At 39.6% G+C, this 17,735-nt stretch overlaps 1 protein-coding gene across 4 annotated transcripts in view; it reads right to left on the bottom strand.

The window, feature by feature from the left end:
- Nucleotides 1-17,735, bottom strand: part of PKD2L2 (polycystin 2 like 2, transient receptor potential cation channel) — a 50,753-nt gene that overhangs the window by 11,002 nt on the left and 22,016 nt on the right. For 3 of the 4 annotated variants that reach the window (XM_025387850.1, XM_025387851.1, XM_025387852.1), the window contains exons 9-12: nt 10,980-11,100; nt 9,211-9,312; nt 6,666-6,730; nt 5,840-5,894 (exon numbers count right to left, since the gene is read on the bottom strand). In XM_025387850.1, coding sequence (XP_025243635.1) covers nt 5,840-5,894; nt 6,666-6,730; nt 9,211-9,312; nt 10,980-11,100 — 343 coding nt within the window. The remainder of the gene's footprint in view (nt 1-5,839; nt 5,895-6,665; nt 6,731-9,210; nt 9,313-10,979; nt 11,101-17,735) is intronic. The other variant, XM_025387853.1, reaches the window with a different exon arrangement.

Genomic DNA, 17,735 nt, shown 5'->3' with positions numbered 1-17,735 from the left:
AAGATTAATGTTTTTATCATATTAAGGAAGTATCGTTGATTTTTATTTTTCCCCTCAAGATTGGGTGTTGAAACTTACAAAATACCCAGCATTTGTGAAAAGTGATCATGCAGTTTTCCTTTTTTAATGCAATGAATTATGTTAATTAGTTTATTACCCAATTTTGAGCCATCTTTTCATGCCTAAAATAAATACTGTCTGAATCTTGATTATTGTTGCTGTTAGATTCTATCTGCTAATATTTAGGATTTTTGCTTCAAGATTTATACATGAGATTTTCTGTTTTTGGCACAATATATAGTAGTTTCATAAACATAATTTGGGAGTTTCTCTTTTCTCTTTGCCAGGGCAAAGAGGAATGGCTTAAATAGCTTGAAACTGTTTGCTCCTTAAAATCTTGTAGAATTTCTTTGTGAAGACCATCTGATTTTGGAGACAGCTCTTTGATGACTTCATTTCTTTTTGGAGACAGCTCTTTGATGACTTCATTTCTTCTACAGAATGGATTTGTTTAGGCTTTTTATCTTCTGGGCTCAGTTCTGATAAATTTTATTTGCATAGAAATATTACCCATTTCATTCAGTTTTTCAAATGTTATTTTCATAGAATTACACAAAGTCTCTTAGTGAGATCTTTTAATTCCTTCCGTTTCTTATTTCCCCCATTGTAATTTCTTACTTTGCGTGTTTATGCTTTCTCTCCTTTATTCCACTAGTTACCTAGTGATTTCTTTTCACTGATGTTTGCAAGGAACTAGCCTTTTGATTTATTTATACTACTTTTGTTTATAACTCATTAATTCTACTTTAATAATTTTTTTCTTGGTATTTATCTTTTTTTGAAAATTAATGCTAACATTCACTTCTTTACATTCTTTTATTTTTATTGATAAATTTAAGACAGTTTTCCTCTGGGTATTTTTTTACTTTATCTCATAGATTCTGCTACATGGTGTTTTTATTATTTTGTTTTCTTGGAATTCTATTATTTCATTGTTTTTTTTTTTTAGACCGAGTCTCTGTCGCCCAGGCTGGAGTGCACTGGCGTGATCTAGGCTCACTGCAACCTCCGCCTCCCGGTGTTCAAGTGATTATCCTGCCTCAGCCTCCTGAGTAGCTGGGATTATAAGCAAGCGCTGCCACACCTGGCTAATTTTGGTATTTTTAGTAGAGACGGGGGTTTCACCATGTTGGTCAGGCTGGTCTCGAACTCCTGACCTCGTGGTCCGCCCACCTTGGCCTACCCAAAGTGCTAGGATTACAGGCATGAACCCCCACGCCCGGCCTGTATTTCTTCTTTGACTCGAGTCATTTAATAGAGAGTTTTGATATTTTTTAGTCAAAGAATTTTTTCATTTTCTGATTTTGTTACATATTTTTATTATGTTGTTTTTAGAGAATTTTTTTCTGCATTAACTTTTGGAATGTGTTGAGGCTTTCTTTGTGGCCCAGTAGATGAGCAATTTTTATGAATGAGAGTACAGAACTTAATATACAACTGTAAGATCATCTTATTTATTAATATGTTTTGGGTTTTTTAATGCATTTATTTTTCTTGATCTGTTCTTTGTTTTTTTGTGTGTTCCTATTTCTCCTTTTTAAAATCCAGTAATCTTTATGAAAGTGGATACTCTGTTGTTTGGTGCATAGATATTCATAACTGATAAAATTAATCTTAGCTTCATACAGTCATGTAGACTTTAGGTCATTTGGAGCTTTTTGTCTAGAATCCTTTGATTTATATTCAGTTGTGTCCCCTGTTATCTTTTGTTTGCCTTTTAGGTCTTTGATCATGCTTTTATATTTAACATTTTGGAATCTCTTTACGTATATATTTTAGGATATGGCATAGAACTGGGTTTGTTTTGTAATTCAAACCCCATCTGTCCTGTAGTAGAATCCTTAGAAAGGTGATAGTATTCCCTGAGTTCTTGCATGTTTGAGCCTTTATATTTGAAGCATAGCTTTGCTGGATGAAAATATTTTTCTTTTTAAGTAAATTAAGTTTATTTGCATGTATTTATGTTAGATATATCTGGTTGTAGTTATACTGTCTTGTATTTATATTTTAAGTCTTTTACTATGTGATCTGTTTTTGTTTTGTTTTGTTTTGGTAATTTTGCCCTATAGAAATATGTGTATTTTTGTTCTATTGGTTTGTCTTCATATATCTTTTATTTTTTTTTTTGAGATGGAGTTTTGCGCTTGTCACCCAAGCTGGAGTGCAATGGCCCAATCTCGGCTCACTGCAACCTCCGCCTCCCAGGTTCAAGCAATTCTCCTGCCTCAGCCTCCCAAGTAGCTGGTATTACAGGTATGCGCCACCACGCCCGGCTAATTTTTAATTTTTAGTAGAGGTGGGGTTTCTCCATGTTGGTCAGGCTGGTCTTGAACTCCCAACCTCAGGTGATCCACCTTAGCCTCCCAAAGTGCTGGAATTACAGGCGTAAGCCACCGCACCCGGCCATCTTTGTGTATCTTTTTATATGTCCTTGGTCCTCCCTTTCTTGCTTTGTTTCCCTCCTGTGATCAACAAGCAAATTAACTTGTAAATTTGTCTTCATCTTCCTCTCCTCTGCTACCCAATTATATTCAATAATGTTATTTTTCATTGTATATGAGAGATGATGTCTTTTGTAAGACATACCATTATTTCATGTACCACTTAGGTAAAAAATGTCAATTAAACTATGACCATTAACTATAAAACACATTCTGATTTCACAGATGTTAAAATGTGAAAAAACAAAAGTGTTTTAAAATCAATAAAATAGGGCTGGGCGCAGTTGCTCATGCCTGTAATCCCAGCACTTTCAGAGGCCAAGGCGGGAGGATCGCTCAAGGTCAGAAGTTCAAGGCCAGCCTGGGCAACACAGTGAGATGCCATCACTATATAATTTAAAGAAAGAAAGAAAGAAGCCTGGCCCCAGTGGCTCACAGCTGTAATCCCAAGACTTTGGAAGGCCAAGGCGGATGGATCACTTGAGCCTGGAAGCTCGAGACCAGCCTGGGTAGCATGGTGAAACCTCATCTGTACAAAAACCACAAAAAGTAGCTGGGTATGATGGCACATGCCTGTAGTCCCAGCTACTTGGGAAGCTGAGGTGGGAGGATCACCTCAGCTCAGGGAGGTCGAGGCTGCAGTGAGCTGTGATCATGCCACTGCACTCCAGGCTGGGCAACAGAGCTAACCTTGTCTCAAAACAAATTTTTTTTAAATCAATAAAAGTCTTATTATTTACCATTGTACACTTATGCTAATGTTTCTTTTTCTTTATGCTAGTGTTTCTTACTGGTTTATTCTAAATGACATTCTTTAACTTAAAAAAAAAAAGTTTACTTTTGTACTTTTTGTAGAGACAGGGTTTCACCATGTTGCCCGGGCTGGTCTCAAACTCCTGGGCTCAAGTGATCCTCCCAAAGTGCTGGGATTACAGGTGTGAGCAACCTCGCCCAGTCTCTCCAATCATCTCTTGGTTGGCTGATGCTCATCCTCTAGTAGAATCCTTAGAAAGACGATAGTATTTCCTGACTTCAGGCATGTTTGAGCCTTTATATTTGAAGCACAGCTTTGCTGAATTTAAAATTCCTTGATTTACATTTTCTTTCCTTGAATATATTATAGGTGTTCTTTTGTTGATTTATGGTGTTGAATGTTGTTATGCTAACCTGATTTTCTTTAAGTAAACCCAAATTTTACTTGGATAAGCCTCTTATTGACCATTCTAGGTAAAGTTTCCCCATACACAGTGTGTCTTTCAATTCACGTCACCTTCTATTTCAGGAATGGTCTACCTCCGCCTTGCAAAGTGCTGGGATTATAGGCATGAGCCACCACACCTGGCCTGATTTTTTTAAAAGAATATCAAAATTAGGCCGGGCAGGAAGTAAGGAGTTCGAGACCAGCCTGGCCAACATGGTGAAACCCGGTCTCTACTAAAAATACAAAAAGTATCTGGGTGTGGTCTCAAAAAAAAAAAAAAAAAAAAAAAAACACACAAATATCAAATTTAGATAAAAGTTATAAGAACAATACAAATATTTTTTCCTTCTGAAGTATTTGAAAGCCACCAACATGAAGGCTCCATCATCCCTGAATACTTCAGTCTGCATTTCCTCCATATAAGGACATTCTCTTTTATAATTATAATATAACCATCAGAATCAAAAAATTAATATTCGTAGATATGTCTATGAATCCATAGATATGTCTGTGTTTCCCTTTCAAGTTTATCAGTTATCCCAATGATGCCTTTATAGGAAAAGTATCCAGTCCAGGATTATGCATTTTATTTACTTGACATATCATTTTAATCTCATTTAATCTGGAATAGTTCCTCAGCTCTACCTTGACTTCATGATTGACACTTTGAAGAACAGGCCAGTTATTTTGTAGAATGTCCCTCAATTTAAATTTTGTCATGATTTAGGTTAAGATTATATGTCTTCGACAAGGATGTCACAGAAAGGATGCTAATTCTCATGGCCTCCTATCAGGCAGCATATAATTTCCATTTGTTTCAGTGTTGATAGTGGTCACTGACTTGATTAAGGTGCTGTCAGACTTCTCCACCCTAACATTACTGCTTTTCTTTTTGTAATGAGTATTTGGTGGAGAGGCCTGTAAATGTCTCATTCATGGAATCCTTTTATTCAATGGGCTATGAACCATTATTCATCATAGTGCTTAAATATTGTCAAATTTGGCCAGCTTGAGCCCCTTAAACTGATTCTTTTAACAGATTCTCCATCATTCTTTGAGCAGTTTTACTTTATGCCTCAATAAGCTATTCCAGACTCATCTTGTATAGTTGTCCTTCGGTATACATGGGGGATCAGTTCCAGGACCCCCTAGTACACCAAAATCTGCATATACTCAAGTCTCACAGTTGGCCCTGCAGAACCCACATACGGGGAAAAGTCACCCTCCCTAGCCTGCAAATACCGAATTTTTGATCCAGGTAAAAAGATTACACATTTAAGTGGACGTGTGCAGTTCAAACCTGTGTTGTTCAAGAGTCAGCTGTACTTTCCAGCCCTGGAATTAGCAAGACCTCCAAGGAGCCCCAGTTCCTTTTAGAGGAGAATGCTATTTGGAAACCAAGATCTGGGTACTAGTTGTGCTCATTGCTAGTAGGGTGTCGCTTCTAGCCCTCATAGTGGATTGGACAGAGCTAGAAAATACGTGTGTGTACACAGTAGATCTAGATTCCAATCCAGTACCACAAAGTTCACCTTCAGCCTTTCCATTTTTATAATCCCTTTATCCGAAAATGAGAAACTTCAACATTTATTTGCTTGCTTATTACAGTCTCCTGACCCTGCTGTCTTCTTTCTGAGCATTTGGGGGGAGAGGTGGTGACCAGAAATAGAGCAATGGTTCACTTTTTTTTTTTTAAGTGGTAGTGGTAATAGTATATTTAAGGAACATAGGTGTTCCTTAAATTCTGCTATTGTCAGATATATGTTACATATTATAATTTTTGAAATATAAAAGTGTTAAAGTAATTCATCACATTAGTGATTACAAGAGAAAAGTTACCCAAATCATCTCCACAAAGTGTACTCACTATGAATACCCGGTGTGATATTCACACAGTGAGTGTACACCTGTAGGGTTAGGTATCTGGCTGAGAGTACAGGTAAGGAGAGAGGAAGCATCTGAAATCCAAATGGTTTGTCCTAAACGTGAAAGGATCTAGATCTGGGAGATTTATTTGGAGATGACAGTAACTGTTCTGAAAAACAGCAAATCATTTCAATTCTTAACCAGAGCATTTTTGTGAGCATATTTCTAATACAGCTACCACTTGTGTTTATGAAAAAAATTAAAGTCTTACATTTTCGTCAAAGCCTTCTCTTCTGGCTTGTTCAGCCAAATCTCCGCTGCCTTTGCTACTGAAAACATAAAATAAAAATCAGAGGCAAATGACAATAAAAAAGGAAATGCCACCATAACGTACAATCAGATCTGTAGTAAGGATCTGAATAATATTTATTTCAGATAATGCTAATTATTTGGAAAATGTGATCATTAACAAGTTCTTCAGAGTATCATATGCCATTAACTGAAAAAAATGTTTATGCTCCACTGCCAGAGTTCTGGGTTTGGGAATTATTTTGACACCAAAGTCATTTAATAAATGTAAGTGTAAATATAGTGTAAGTGTAAGTATTATTCATAAGTATTGTGTGTAATGTTTTTATAGCCAAGTAAATGCATTTAATTTAGACTAAAATCGTTTCCTACCTTTTTAGAGGGACTTTATTGTCCCCTCCAGCTTTCTCTTACAGCTTTTTCTCAGTAGAATGGCCGGCATTATATTAATTTTAAATTAGCTAAAATTTCTAGTGTTCTCAGAAATTAGGAGGCACTCCTGGGTGTACTGACTGTATATTTAGAATCGCCACATAGGTTGTTGGTGGTTTTGCAATTAAAACCTTACTCATGGCCAGGCATGGTGGCTCACGCCTGTAATCCCAACACTTTGGGAGGCCCTGGTGGGTGGATCACCTGAGGTCAGGAGTTTGAGACCAGTCTGACCAACATGGGGAAACCCTGTCTCTATTAAAAACAAAACAAAACAAAAAAACAACCTTATAAGGTTCTCCTGTAATGTAGAACTTTAAAATGGTAAGTTAAACATTTGAGAAAAGTCATCTTACGTTTTCTTGTCTTCATCTTTTCGAGCTTTCTTCAGTCTGAATTTCTCGAGAACATTTTTGTAACTCTGGGCATAATTTAAAATAGTTTGAAAATTCATCAAAATATATCCTTTATTATTAATGTTTTATCAAAGTAAAATAAATATGTAATGCTTGTCCCTCTGGATTGCTACCCTAAAGAATTGTGGAGGTAAATACTATGATTATCCTTCTTTCACGTGAACTCATTGCTACATATGGTTTACACCTGCTGGTGAAAACACAAAAGGGGTTCTTCAGTTGGGGGCATTACTCTGGAACTTGGAAAAAGCAAAAATCTTTAAAAAGCGTTAACATGTATTGCGTTAAGGATGTTAACATTTCTAGGCCGGGCGCGGTGGCTCAAGCCTGTAATCCCAGCACTTTGGGAGGCCGAGACGGGCAGATCACGAGGTCAGGAGATCGAGACCATCCTGGCTAACACAGTGAAACCCCGTCTCTACTAAAAATACAAAAACTTAGCCGGGCGAGGTGGCGGGCGCCTGTAGTCCCAGCTACTCGGGAGGCTGAGGCAGGAGAATGGCGTAAACCCGGGAGGTGGAGCTTGCAGTGAGCTGAGATCCGGCCACTGCACTCCAGCCTGGGTGACAGAGCGAGACTCTGTCTCAAAAAAAAAAAAAAGTGTTTGTTGGCCGGGCGCGGTGGCTTAAGCCTGTAATCCCAGCACTTTGGGAGGCCGAGACGGGCGGATCACGAGATCAGGAGATCGAGACCATCCTGGCTAACACAGTGAAACCCCGTCTCTACTAAAAAATACAAAAACATAGCCGGGCGAGGTGGCAGGCGCCTGTAGTCCCAGCTACTCGGGAGGCTGAGGCAGGAGAATGGCGTAAACCCGGGAGGCGGAGCTTGCAGTGAGCTGAGATCCGGCCACTGCACTCCAGCCTGGGTGACAGCGCGAGACTCCATCTCAAAAAAAAAAAAAAAAAAAAAAAAAAATTTCTAATGACTATAACCAACATCATATTCAAGTGATAAAAGATGGGGGAAAAAGGCAAACTAATTGGGGGATAGCTTAACAGTTTTTTTGGTTTGTTTTACAGATTAGTTCTTGGGCAAAGTTTGTAAACCCCACTAACCCCACAGCTACTAGGACCTCTTCTCTGTGAAATGCTATGCTTTAGAAACATGGGATATGCAGAGATGGCCAGACTGGCAGGGGAGATGTGACTGATACACATATAACTCTGCTACGCTCAAACTGAGGTAGATATTGAGAGGAGGACAGGACAGATTCCACTTCTTGAAGAAGAATAGAGTGATAGCAAGAGAGAAGAGCTGTAGGAATATTTCAGGGGTTAGAGAATGATTTGAGCAGAAGCTCAGAGGAGAGAGTGAGAACAAGCATGGTATAAAGCACAGTGCTCAGAACAGATGAGCCGGGACATACAGTGTTGTAAATAGAGGCAGAAAGGTAGAAACTATAGTAAAATTATAGTTAATGAAGATAGGTTGGGACTGTGAGACTTGAGGATTTGGAATGTTTCGGTAAGGAATTCGGACTTGACAGGCCTAGGGAAACTGATAACCACATCTGGACTGGCACAGGGAAGAGGCTACAATAGTCAGGAAATGTTACCATGGTGAAGGTAAGTACAAAAAGTACTGAAAGCCTCGTCTAGCGGCAGTTAGAATTTAAAGTATTCCACAAATGTAAGCAAGAACTACAGAGATAAACTATACATATGCCATGACGATAGACTATATAAGGGACAAGGAAACAAATTCTTTTCAAGTTTCTTGAGCCAGGAGTGACTTGAGAGGATAGTGTTGCCATGAACAGAAACAGGAAAGTGAGGAAGGCCGGGCGCGGTGGCTCAAGCCTGTAATCCCAGCACTTTGGGAGGCCGAGACGGGCGGATCACGAGGTCAGGAGATCGAGACCATCCTGGCTAACACGGTGAAACCCCGTCTCTACTAAAAAAAAAATACAAAAAAACAGCCGGGCGAGGTGGCGGGCGCCTGTAGTCCCAGCTACTCGGGAGGCTGAGGCAAGAGAATGGCGTAAACCCGGGAGGCGGAGCTTGCAGTGAGCTGAGATCCGGCCACTGCACTCCAGCCTGGGCAAGAGAGTGAGACTCTGCCTCAAAAAAAAAAAAAAAAAAAAAAAAAAAAAAAAAAAGAAAGTGAGGAAGACAAGACACATGGAGTTCTGAGTTTAGATTGATAGAAATTTAACAGCTTCCAGAGCAAAAACTTTCCGGAAGGAAGAGAGGGTTTTATTATAATACTCAACAGTGCTTTGCATTTAGGAAATCACTCAATAACTATTTGATATATTGCACTCTGAAATAATTTTGGCTACATTTTTGAAGCCAGAGAGCATATCTCATTTCTGTAGTAATGAAATAATGTATCAGTAACACTGGTTCAAAACACAAAACCAACTCTGGGGGTGGGAGTGGGGAGAACACGACCACTTGGGATTAAGTGGTATTCAAACTGCAGGAGGATAAATGTATGAGATTTGTCTTAGAATTCTAATTAGGAAAGAAATTTGACTTACCTGTTTAATCATTTTACCAAGTTCAAAATCCGGCCTTCTGCCTATTGAATAATCAGCTTTCACTTCAGAGTAGGTATCATTAATAATTGCCAAGAACATATTCTAGGAATAAGTATTCAAAAAATTATTTCAATAAAAATTTAGTTTAAATGTTAGTGATTTTAACAAGTTTCAGGTTTGTAAAATTGTATTTAAATTTTAAAAGTAGGCCAGGCATGGTGGCTCACGCCTGTAATCCCAGCACTTTGGGAGGCCAAGGTGGATGAATCACTTGAGGACAGGAGTTCAAGACCAGCCTGGCCAATATGGCAAAACCCCGTCTCTACTAAAAATACAAAAATTAGCCAGACATGGTGGCGTGCACCTGTAGTCCCAGCTACTCAGGAGGTTGAGGCAGGAGAATCTCTTGAACCCAGGAGGTGGAGGTTGCAGTGAGCCGAGTAAGATCGCACCCACTGCACTCTAGCCCGGGCAACAGAGCAAGACTCTGTCTCAAAAAATAATAATAAATAATAATAATAAAAAAGAAACAAGCAAAACATCAAGCTTTAAAAGTAACCCGTATGCTCAAAAATGGGGAAATGTCTATGCAGACAATAAGTAGAATAGAAAATGTGTGGTGTGTGGGTATGGGCAAATATGTTTATTGCAAATGACAAAACAGAATGTAAAAGAATGCATATGAACTGGTTATATATATGCAATATTACATAATGGAAGAAAATTTAGAATGATGTAATTATGTGTTCATAAGGGTGTTTTTTGTTTGTTTGTTTTTGAGACAGGGTCCCACCCTGTTGCCCAGGCTGGGGTGCAGTTGTGTGATCTCAGCTCACTGCAGTCTCCCACTCCCAGGTCCAAGCGATTCTCATGCCTCAGCCACCCAAGTAGCTGGGATTATAGGTGTGCATCACCAAGCCTGGCTAATTTTTGTATTTTTAGTAGAGACAGCATTTCATCATGTTGCCCAGGCTGGTCTTGAACTCCTGAGCTCAAGCGATCCGCTTGCCTCTGCCTCCCAAAGTGCTAGGATTATAGGTGTGAGCCACTGTGTCCAGCCAAGGGTGTTTGCTGTTACTGTTGTTTTTAAATTCTATGAAGCTGTTTAAATTCACAGTCTTACTACAGCTCCTGCAACTACTAATGTCCAGATAACACAAATGTAGAAAGGATATTCTTACCCCAACAGCCCACCTTTCACTGTGGCCCAGCTCTGTCACCCTAAGAGTCTTGTCTGTCACCAGGGGATAACTTCTGTGCCTGACAAAAAGTGTTTTCATGGAGGACAGTACAATGCCTTGACTAGAAAGGCAAGGTTCCTTGGTTAGGAAGCCCAAATAGACTTGTTCTGAGTGCATGTGAGAGATCCATCCTGATAACTCCTGAAAACCACAACATGTTAAGTGTTTGGCTGTAAGGGCCAAAAGCCATTGCAATATGGGCAGAATATTAATGGCCACATTCATGGCTCATGGCATGCATTGTCCCAGCCTGAAGAGACCTGGGACATTCAGATTATTTATGTGAAGGATTTAGCACATTCCCATCTAAAACACCCAGAAATTAACTACTGTGATTACATTCTTCATTGGACAACTTGAAAACAGTCACTGGACTAGTGAACCTGGATTACTAGGGATCCACACAATTCTTAATAAATGTAAAGTACCCTGACAGCTGAGCAGAAATAATAGTTTATTCTAAATGAGTAATTTTATTTTTTATTCTAAAAAGTAAGAAATGTAAGGAATATATATTATCGCTCTTACCAGCAGGACAAAGAACACAAAAAAGATGAAAGTGATGAAGTAAATGGGTCCCAAGATAGGATTGGCTTGCTGAATACCAGCAAAATTAAAATCTCCAAGAACAATTCGAAATTGTGCAAATCTTTAAGAGAGAAAAATATTAGAAAACATATACCTTCATGTACATACATGACAACTGATGGGAGTTACTAATGTCTCTAAGAGGATATCTAGCAGCATATGGCATATGCTTTCTGACTTTAATTATGTTACTACAGAGTTGCGTAAAATTGGATGTAGAAAATTCCCCTAAAAGAAAGACTTAAAGTACCTCAATAGCCGAATAGGTAATGTAGGACATGACTGCTTTAATGAATGTGAACTCAGTGTTAATCTATAACTTTTTTTTTTTTTTTTTTTGAGACAGTCAAACTCTTACCACCCAGGCTGGAGTGCAGTGATGCTCTCTCGGCTCACTGCAACTTCTGTCTCCCAGGTTCAGGCGATTCTCCTGCCTCAGCCTCCCAAGTAGCTGGGATTACAGGCGTGCATCACTGTGCCCGGCTACTTTTTTTGTATTTTTAGTAGAGACAGTCTCACCATGTTGGCCAGGCTGATCTCAAACTCCTGGCCTTAAGTGATCCGCCCACCTCAGCCTCCCAAAGTGCTGGGATTACAGGCATGAGCCACCGCACCCAGCCCACTTGTAACATTTGAACCTGAGATACATGTTTACTAACTGGTTTTGGCAGTGGCTTTCTTGGCCGGCTATGCCTGTGTCCTTCTAAACATTAGAACTTTGAATTTGTTCAAGTGATTTTTCAACTTGTAGAAGGTTTAGATCCAAGAGCCCTAAACTTTCTAATGTCAGTGAAGTGAATTTTTGTCTTAACCAACTCTTAAATTCTGATAAAATAGGGATGCCAACAATATGTCACTTGCTAGTCTCAAACAAGTGCTGATAATAATACTCAACATGATCCTAAGGTTTATTTTACCCTCTTTGATAGCCTGGTTTGATAAGAAATACCACTTAAAGTATTTCAAACCTTCCTTTTTCTAATTTTAAAGATGGAAAATGAAGAAATTAAGACTTTGCGTAGCACAGTAGTAACAAGTAGAATTAGAATTTTCTAACTTGGAAATCTTATTTTCTCATTATTAACTTCCAGTGGTCTCACTAGACATATCAGGAATATCAGTTTAAATTATGTGTGTGTGTTCTTTATTCTATGAGGAAATTTGGAAAGAATTTTTTTTTTTTTTTGAGACGGTGTTTCGCTTTTGTCACCCAGGTTGGAGTGCAGTGGTGGGATCTTGGCTCACTGCAACCTCCATCTCTCCGGTTCGAGCGATTCTCCTGCCTCATCAGCCTCATGAGTAGCTGGGATGACAGGCACGTGTCACCATGCCTGGCTAATTTTTGTATTTTTAGTAGAGATGGGGTTTCACCACGTTGGCCAGGTTGGTCTCAAATTCCTGACCTTAGGTGATCCACCCGCCTTGGGCTCTCAAAGTGCTGGGATTACAGGCGTGTGGAAAGAAATTTTTAATCCTATGTTGATAACTCTGCGTAATTGGTCAGTGAAAAGGAAGAAAGGCTGCTTGTCCCTTATTGCTTTTGCCAGTCACATAAAAGGAGCAAAGAGCTTTAATGAAGGAAGAAAAAGCATTCAAAGAAATGGGCTACATGAAGTCCTAGGACTCAGAGTTATCTGAGATTCCATCCTTGGCACCTAGCTAAGACCTGACCAAATCATACCTAAAGTATTTATCTTGCTTTTAATACTGGTTTATAATGCTTTCCTCCATAAGATAGAGAAAATACTGAATTGGAAGGAAACTAAGTCTCACCACAAATCAAATATTTTTTCTGGCATAGGAGAATAAAAGGTTCTGTTTTAGTGTTTCTGCCATGATCTTACTGTTTTGTAACTTTCTGATGCCCCGCAAACTTTAGATAGAGTTCTTCCTTATTGAATTACCATAACTAAAAGCCTGTTTCATAATAATGTGCCATTTGTCATTAATAAGACTTTCCAGTCTCTCTCTTGGAGTCATTGATTGGGTCACTACAAGAAATTCATCTTTAACTTGAGGGTGTAGCAATTCAAGCTCCCTTTTTGATGTATAGAAAGGTGACTAGATAGTCTTCTCCCTACACACACACACACACACACACACACACACACACACACACACACACACACCGTGCAGGCCCTGGACCTTGCCTCTGTCTCCTTCCTGAGAGGTGGCCAGTAACACAGTTTCTCAACTATTTCTTCTGGATCAGAAAAAAAAAAAAAAGATTCTTGGAAGGTGGAAGAGAACCACAGGAAACTATTTCTCCCCTGTCCCCATCTAGACAATAATTACATGGACAGAATCTGTCAGATGTACTACTTTGGAACTCTAGTGTCTGTTGAAGAAGGCCTGCAACTTCCAGGGAAAAGCTTGGACAGTAAATTGCAGTTAATTTTGGACAATTTCAGCTTTTATCTCAATAGCTATGCATCCCCTACTAATTAGCCTCATAGATGGGATCCATTCACATGTTTGTGAAGCAGCTTGCATGTAGCTTATGGGAGCCATGTGGGGAATAAATACCATGTCTTTCAATAATTGGGGATCTGTGTGGTGACTGCTGATTGCTGCTTCTGATCGTGGAGATGCAGGCACTGAGGTGGGCAGCCATTGTTGCATCTCCATTGTTGCAAGACCATCCTTCAGCTGAAGCAATGTCCTTGGGATTTAAAGGGCTGTTATCCTTCCCCTACCTCTCACTTTATTCTTCTCTTTTCCTTTTTTGGGATCCAGACATTAAAGACTAGGACATTCAGAACCAACTCCGTATCAGGGGAAAGTTAGGAAGTCATTGTGCATTCCCAGGGAAGGGCATAGGCTGAGGAAAAACCTGAGAAGACCTTAAGTGTGCAACTCAGGGTGATCCTTGGCATGGAGCCAGACTATAAAAATAAAAAATAAGAACAAAAAATGGCAAACCGTGGGGAAGGGGAAGAATCTGATTTTCTTTTTTTTTTTTTTTTTTTTGAGGCGGAGTCTCGCTCTGTCGCCCAGGCTGGAGTGCAGTGGCCAGATCTCAGCTCACTGCAAGCTCCGCCTCCTGGGTTTACGCCATTCTCCTGCCTCAGCCTCCCGAGTAGCTGGGACTACAGGCGCCCGCCACCTCGCCCGGCTAGTTTTTTGTATTTTTAGTAGAGACGGGGTTTCACCGTGTTAGCCAGGATGGTCTTGATCTCCTGACCTCGTGATCCGCCCGTCTCGGCCTCCCAAAGTGCTGGGATTACAGGCTTGAGCCACCGCGCCCGGCCAGAATCTGATTTTCAAAGTAACATTATTAGATTCAAATGTCTGGTTTGAATTTTTATTATTTTTTATTTTTTGTACAGACATAGTCTCCCTTAGTTTCCCAGGCTGGTCTCAAACTGCTGGGCCCAAGTGATCCACTTGCCTTGGCCTCCCAAAGTGCTAGGAGGTTCCCAAAGTGCAATGGCTCCAAAATGTGAGCCACCACACCCAGCTTGGTTTGAATGTTTTAAAAATCACAAAATCACAAGACATACAAAGTTTGAATCTAAAAATTCACCAAAAAATCACTAGATACACAAACAGGGAAATATGAGCCATTCAGTGGAAAAAACAAAACCAAAACCAAAAAAAACGCAAGCTAGTAGATACTGTCTCTGAGAAAGACCAGATGACGGCCTACTAGACAAATACTTTAAAATAACTGTCTTAAAGATGCTGAAAGAACTAAAGGAAAGCATGGATGAAATCAAGAAAATGTAAACAAAATGGAAATATCAATAAAGTGAAAACCTAAAAAGAAACAATTCCAAGATGGAAAAATAATAACCAAAATGAGAAATTTACTAAAGGGATTCAAAGGAAGATTTGAGCAGGCAGAAAAAAGAATCAATGAACTTGAAGATAGGATAATTTACATTATTGAGTCTGAGAAACAGAAAAAAGAAGAAAAGTGAACAGGGCTAGGTGGCTAACGCTTGTAATCCCAGCACTTTGGGAGGCCAAGACAGGTGGATCACCTGAGGGAGGGAGTTCCAGACAAGCCTGGCCAACATGGTGAAACCCTGTCTCCACTAAAAAAACACAAAAATGAAGGCCAGGAGTTCGAGACCAGCCTGACCAACATGGAGAAACCCCGTCTCTACTGAAAATACAAAACTAGCCAGGCATGGTGGTGCATGCCTGTAATCCCAGCTACTCGGGAGGCTGAGCCAGAAGAATCACTTGAACCTGGGAGGCGGAGGTTACAGTGAGCTGAGATCATACCACTGTGCTCCAGCCTGGGCAACAAGAACAAACTCCATCTCAAAAAAAAAAAAAAAAGAAAAGAAAGAAAGAAAATAATCCAATTTAAAAATGGACAAAGGACCTCAATAGACATTTCTCAAAATAAGACACAGAAATGGTCAACAGATATATGAAAAAATGGTCAACATCACTAATCAGGAAAATGCAAATTAGGCCAGGCACAGTGGCTCACACCTGTAATCCCAGCACTTTGGGAGACTGAGGCAGGTGGATCACTTGAGGTCAGGAGTTCGAGATCAACCTAGCTAACATGGTGAAACCCCATCTCCACTAAAAATACAAAAAGTAGCCAGGCGTGGTGGTGCATGCCTGTAATGCCACCTACTCGGGAGGCTGAGGTGGGAGAATCACTTGAACCCAGGAAGAGGAGGTTACAGTGAACCGAGATCATGCCACTGCATTCCGGCCTGGGCAACAGAGCAAGACTCCATCTCAAAAAAAACGAAACAAAATGAGCTATCACCTCGCCACTGCACTCCAGCCTGGGCAACAGAGCAAGACTCCATCTCAAAAAAACAAAACAAAATGAGCTATCACCTCACATCTGTTAGAATGGCTCTTATCAAAAAGATAACAAGTGTTATCGAGGATGGAGACAAAACGAAAACTTCATACACTGTTGGTGGGAATGTAAAATGGTACAGCCACTATGCCAAACAGTATTGATATTCCTCAGAAAATTAAAAATAGGACTAACATATGATCCAGCAATCCACTTCTTGGTATATGTATCTACAGGAAATAAAATCAGTATGTGAAAGAAATATCTGCCCTCCCATGTTCACTGCAGCATTGTTTAGCCAAGATAGGGAATCAACCTACGTGTCTATTAATGGTTAAATGGATAAAGAAAATATGGCATATATAAACAATGGAACACTATTCAATCTTTGAAAAGGAGGAAATACTGTCATTTGTGACAAGGATGAAATTGGAGGACCATCATATTAAGTGAAATAAGCAAGGCACAGAAGGACAAATACTGCATGATCTCACTTATATGTGGAGTCTGAAAAAATTGAAGTCATAGACGCGAAGGGCAGAACGGCAATTGCCAGGGGTTGGAGAGGTGGAGTTCAAGGGAAATTGAGAGATGTATGTCAATGGGTGTAACATTTCAGTTAGACAGAATAATAAGTTCTGGAGATCTACTGTATAGCATGGTGACTATAGTTAATAATGTATACTTGAAAATTGCTAAGAAAGTAGATCTTAAATGTTCTTACCACAAAAAATGATAAATATGAGAGGTGATGGATATGTTAAACATAGCCTGATTTAATCATTTCACAATGTGTACATATTTCAAAACATCACACCTATAGCATAAATATATATAATTTTAATTATACCTTAATAAGTCTGGAGGGGGAAATAGATCATGTGATCCAGCAATTCTACTTCTGGGTATATAACCAAAGGAACTGAAATATCCATCCAACTGAATGGATATTTATACATCCATGTTCACAGCACTGTTATTCACAATAGCTAAAATGTGGAACCAACCCAAATGTGTATTGACAGATGAATGAATAGGCAAAATGTGGAATGTACATATAATAGAATATTATTCAGCCTTTTTAAGGAAGGAAATTCTGACTACATGCTACAACATGGATGAAACTTAAGGGCATTTATGCTAATGAAGTAATCCAGTCACAAAAAGACAAATAATATATGATTCCACTTATATGTGTTTTTTTTTTTTTTTTTTTTTTTTTTGAGATGGAGTCTCGCTCTGTCGCCCAGGCTGGAGTGCAGTGGCAGGATCTCGGCTTACTGCAAGCTCCGCCTCCCGGGTTTACGCCATTCTCCTGCCTCAGCCTCCCGAGTAGCTGGGACTACAGGCGCCCGCCACCTCGCCCGGCTAGTTTTTTGTATTTTTTAGTAGAGACGGGGTTTCACTGTGTTAGCCAGGATGGTCTCGATCTCCTAACCTCGTGATCCGCCCGTCTCGGCCTCCCAAAGTGCTGGGATTACAGGCTTGAGCCACCGCGCCCAGCCGATTCCACTTATATGTTGTACCTAGAGTAATCAAAATCATAGCAACAAAAAGTAGAATGGTGGCTGACAGGGGCCGGGGAAGGGGAAAATAGGGAGTTATTGTTTTAATTGGTATAGAGTTTTTGTTTTCCAAGATGAAGAGATTTGGAGATAGATGGGGGTGATGGTTGCACAATATGAATGTGCTTAATATCACTGAACTGTACACTTAGAAGTGGTTTAAATGGTAAATTTTATGTTATATATATTTTATCACCATAAAATTTTTGAAAAAAGAGCTTAAAAATGCCTTCAGGGCAAATAGCTTTGGGTGCTGGGCTTACTTCTCTGGGTTGTGGCCTTCTGACTTTGACCCAGTTATTACTCACTTTCTTATTAATTTCTCATTGTTTTTTATGTCATCCAGCTTTAAAA

This window comes from Theropithecus gelada, chromosome 6 (assembly GCF_003255815.1).
Source record: "Theropithecus gelada isolate Dixy chromosome 6, Tgel_1.0, whole genome shotgun sequence".
Taxonomy (NCBI): domain Eukaryota; kingdom Metazoa; phylum Chordata; class Mammalia; order Primates; family Cercopithecidae; genus Theropithecus; species Theropithecus gelada.
The sequence above is the reverse complement of the archived record's forward strand: the minus strand, read 5'-3'. Positions and strand labels throughout refer to the sequence as shown.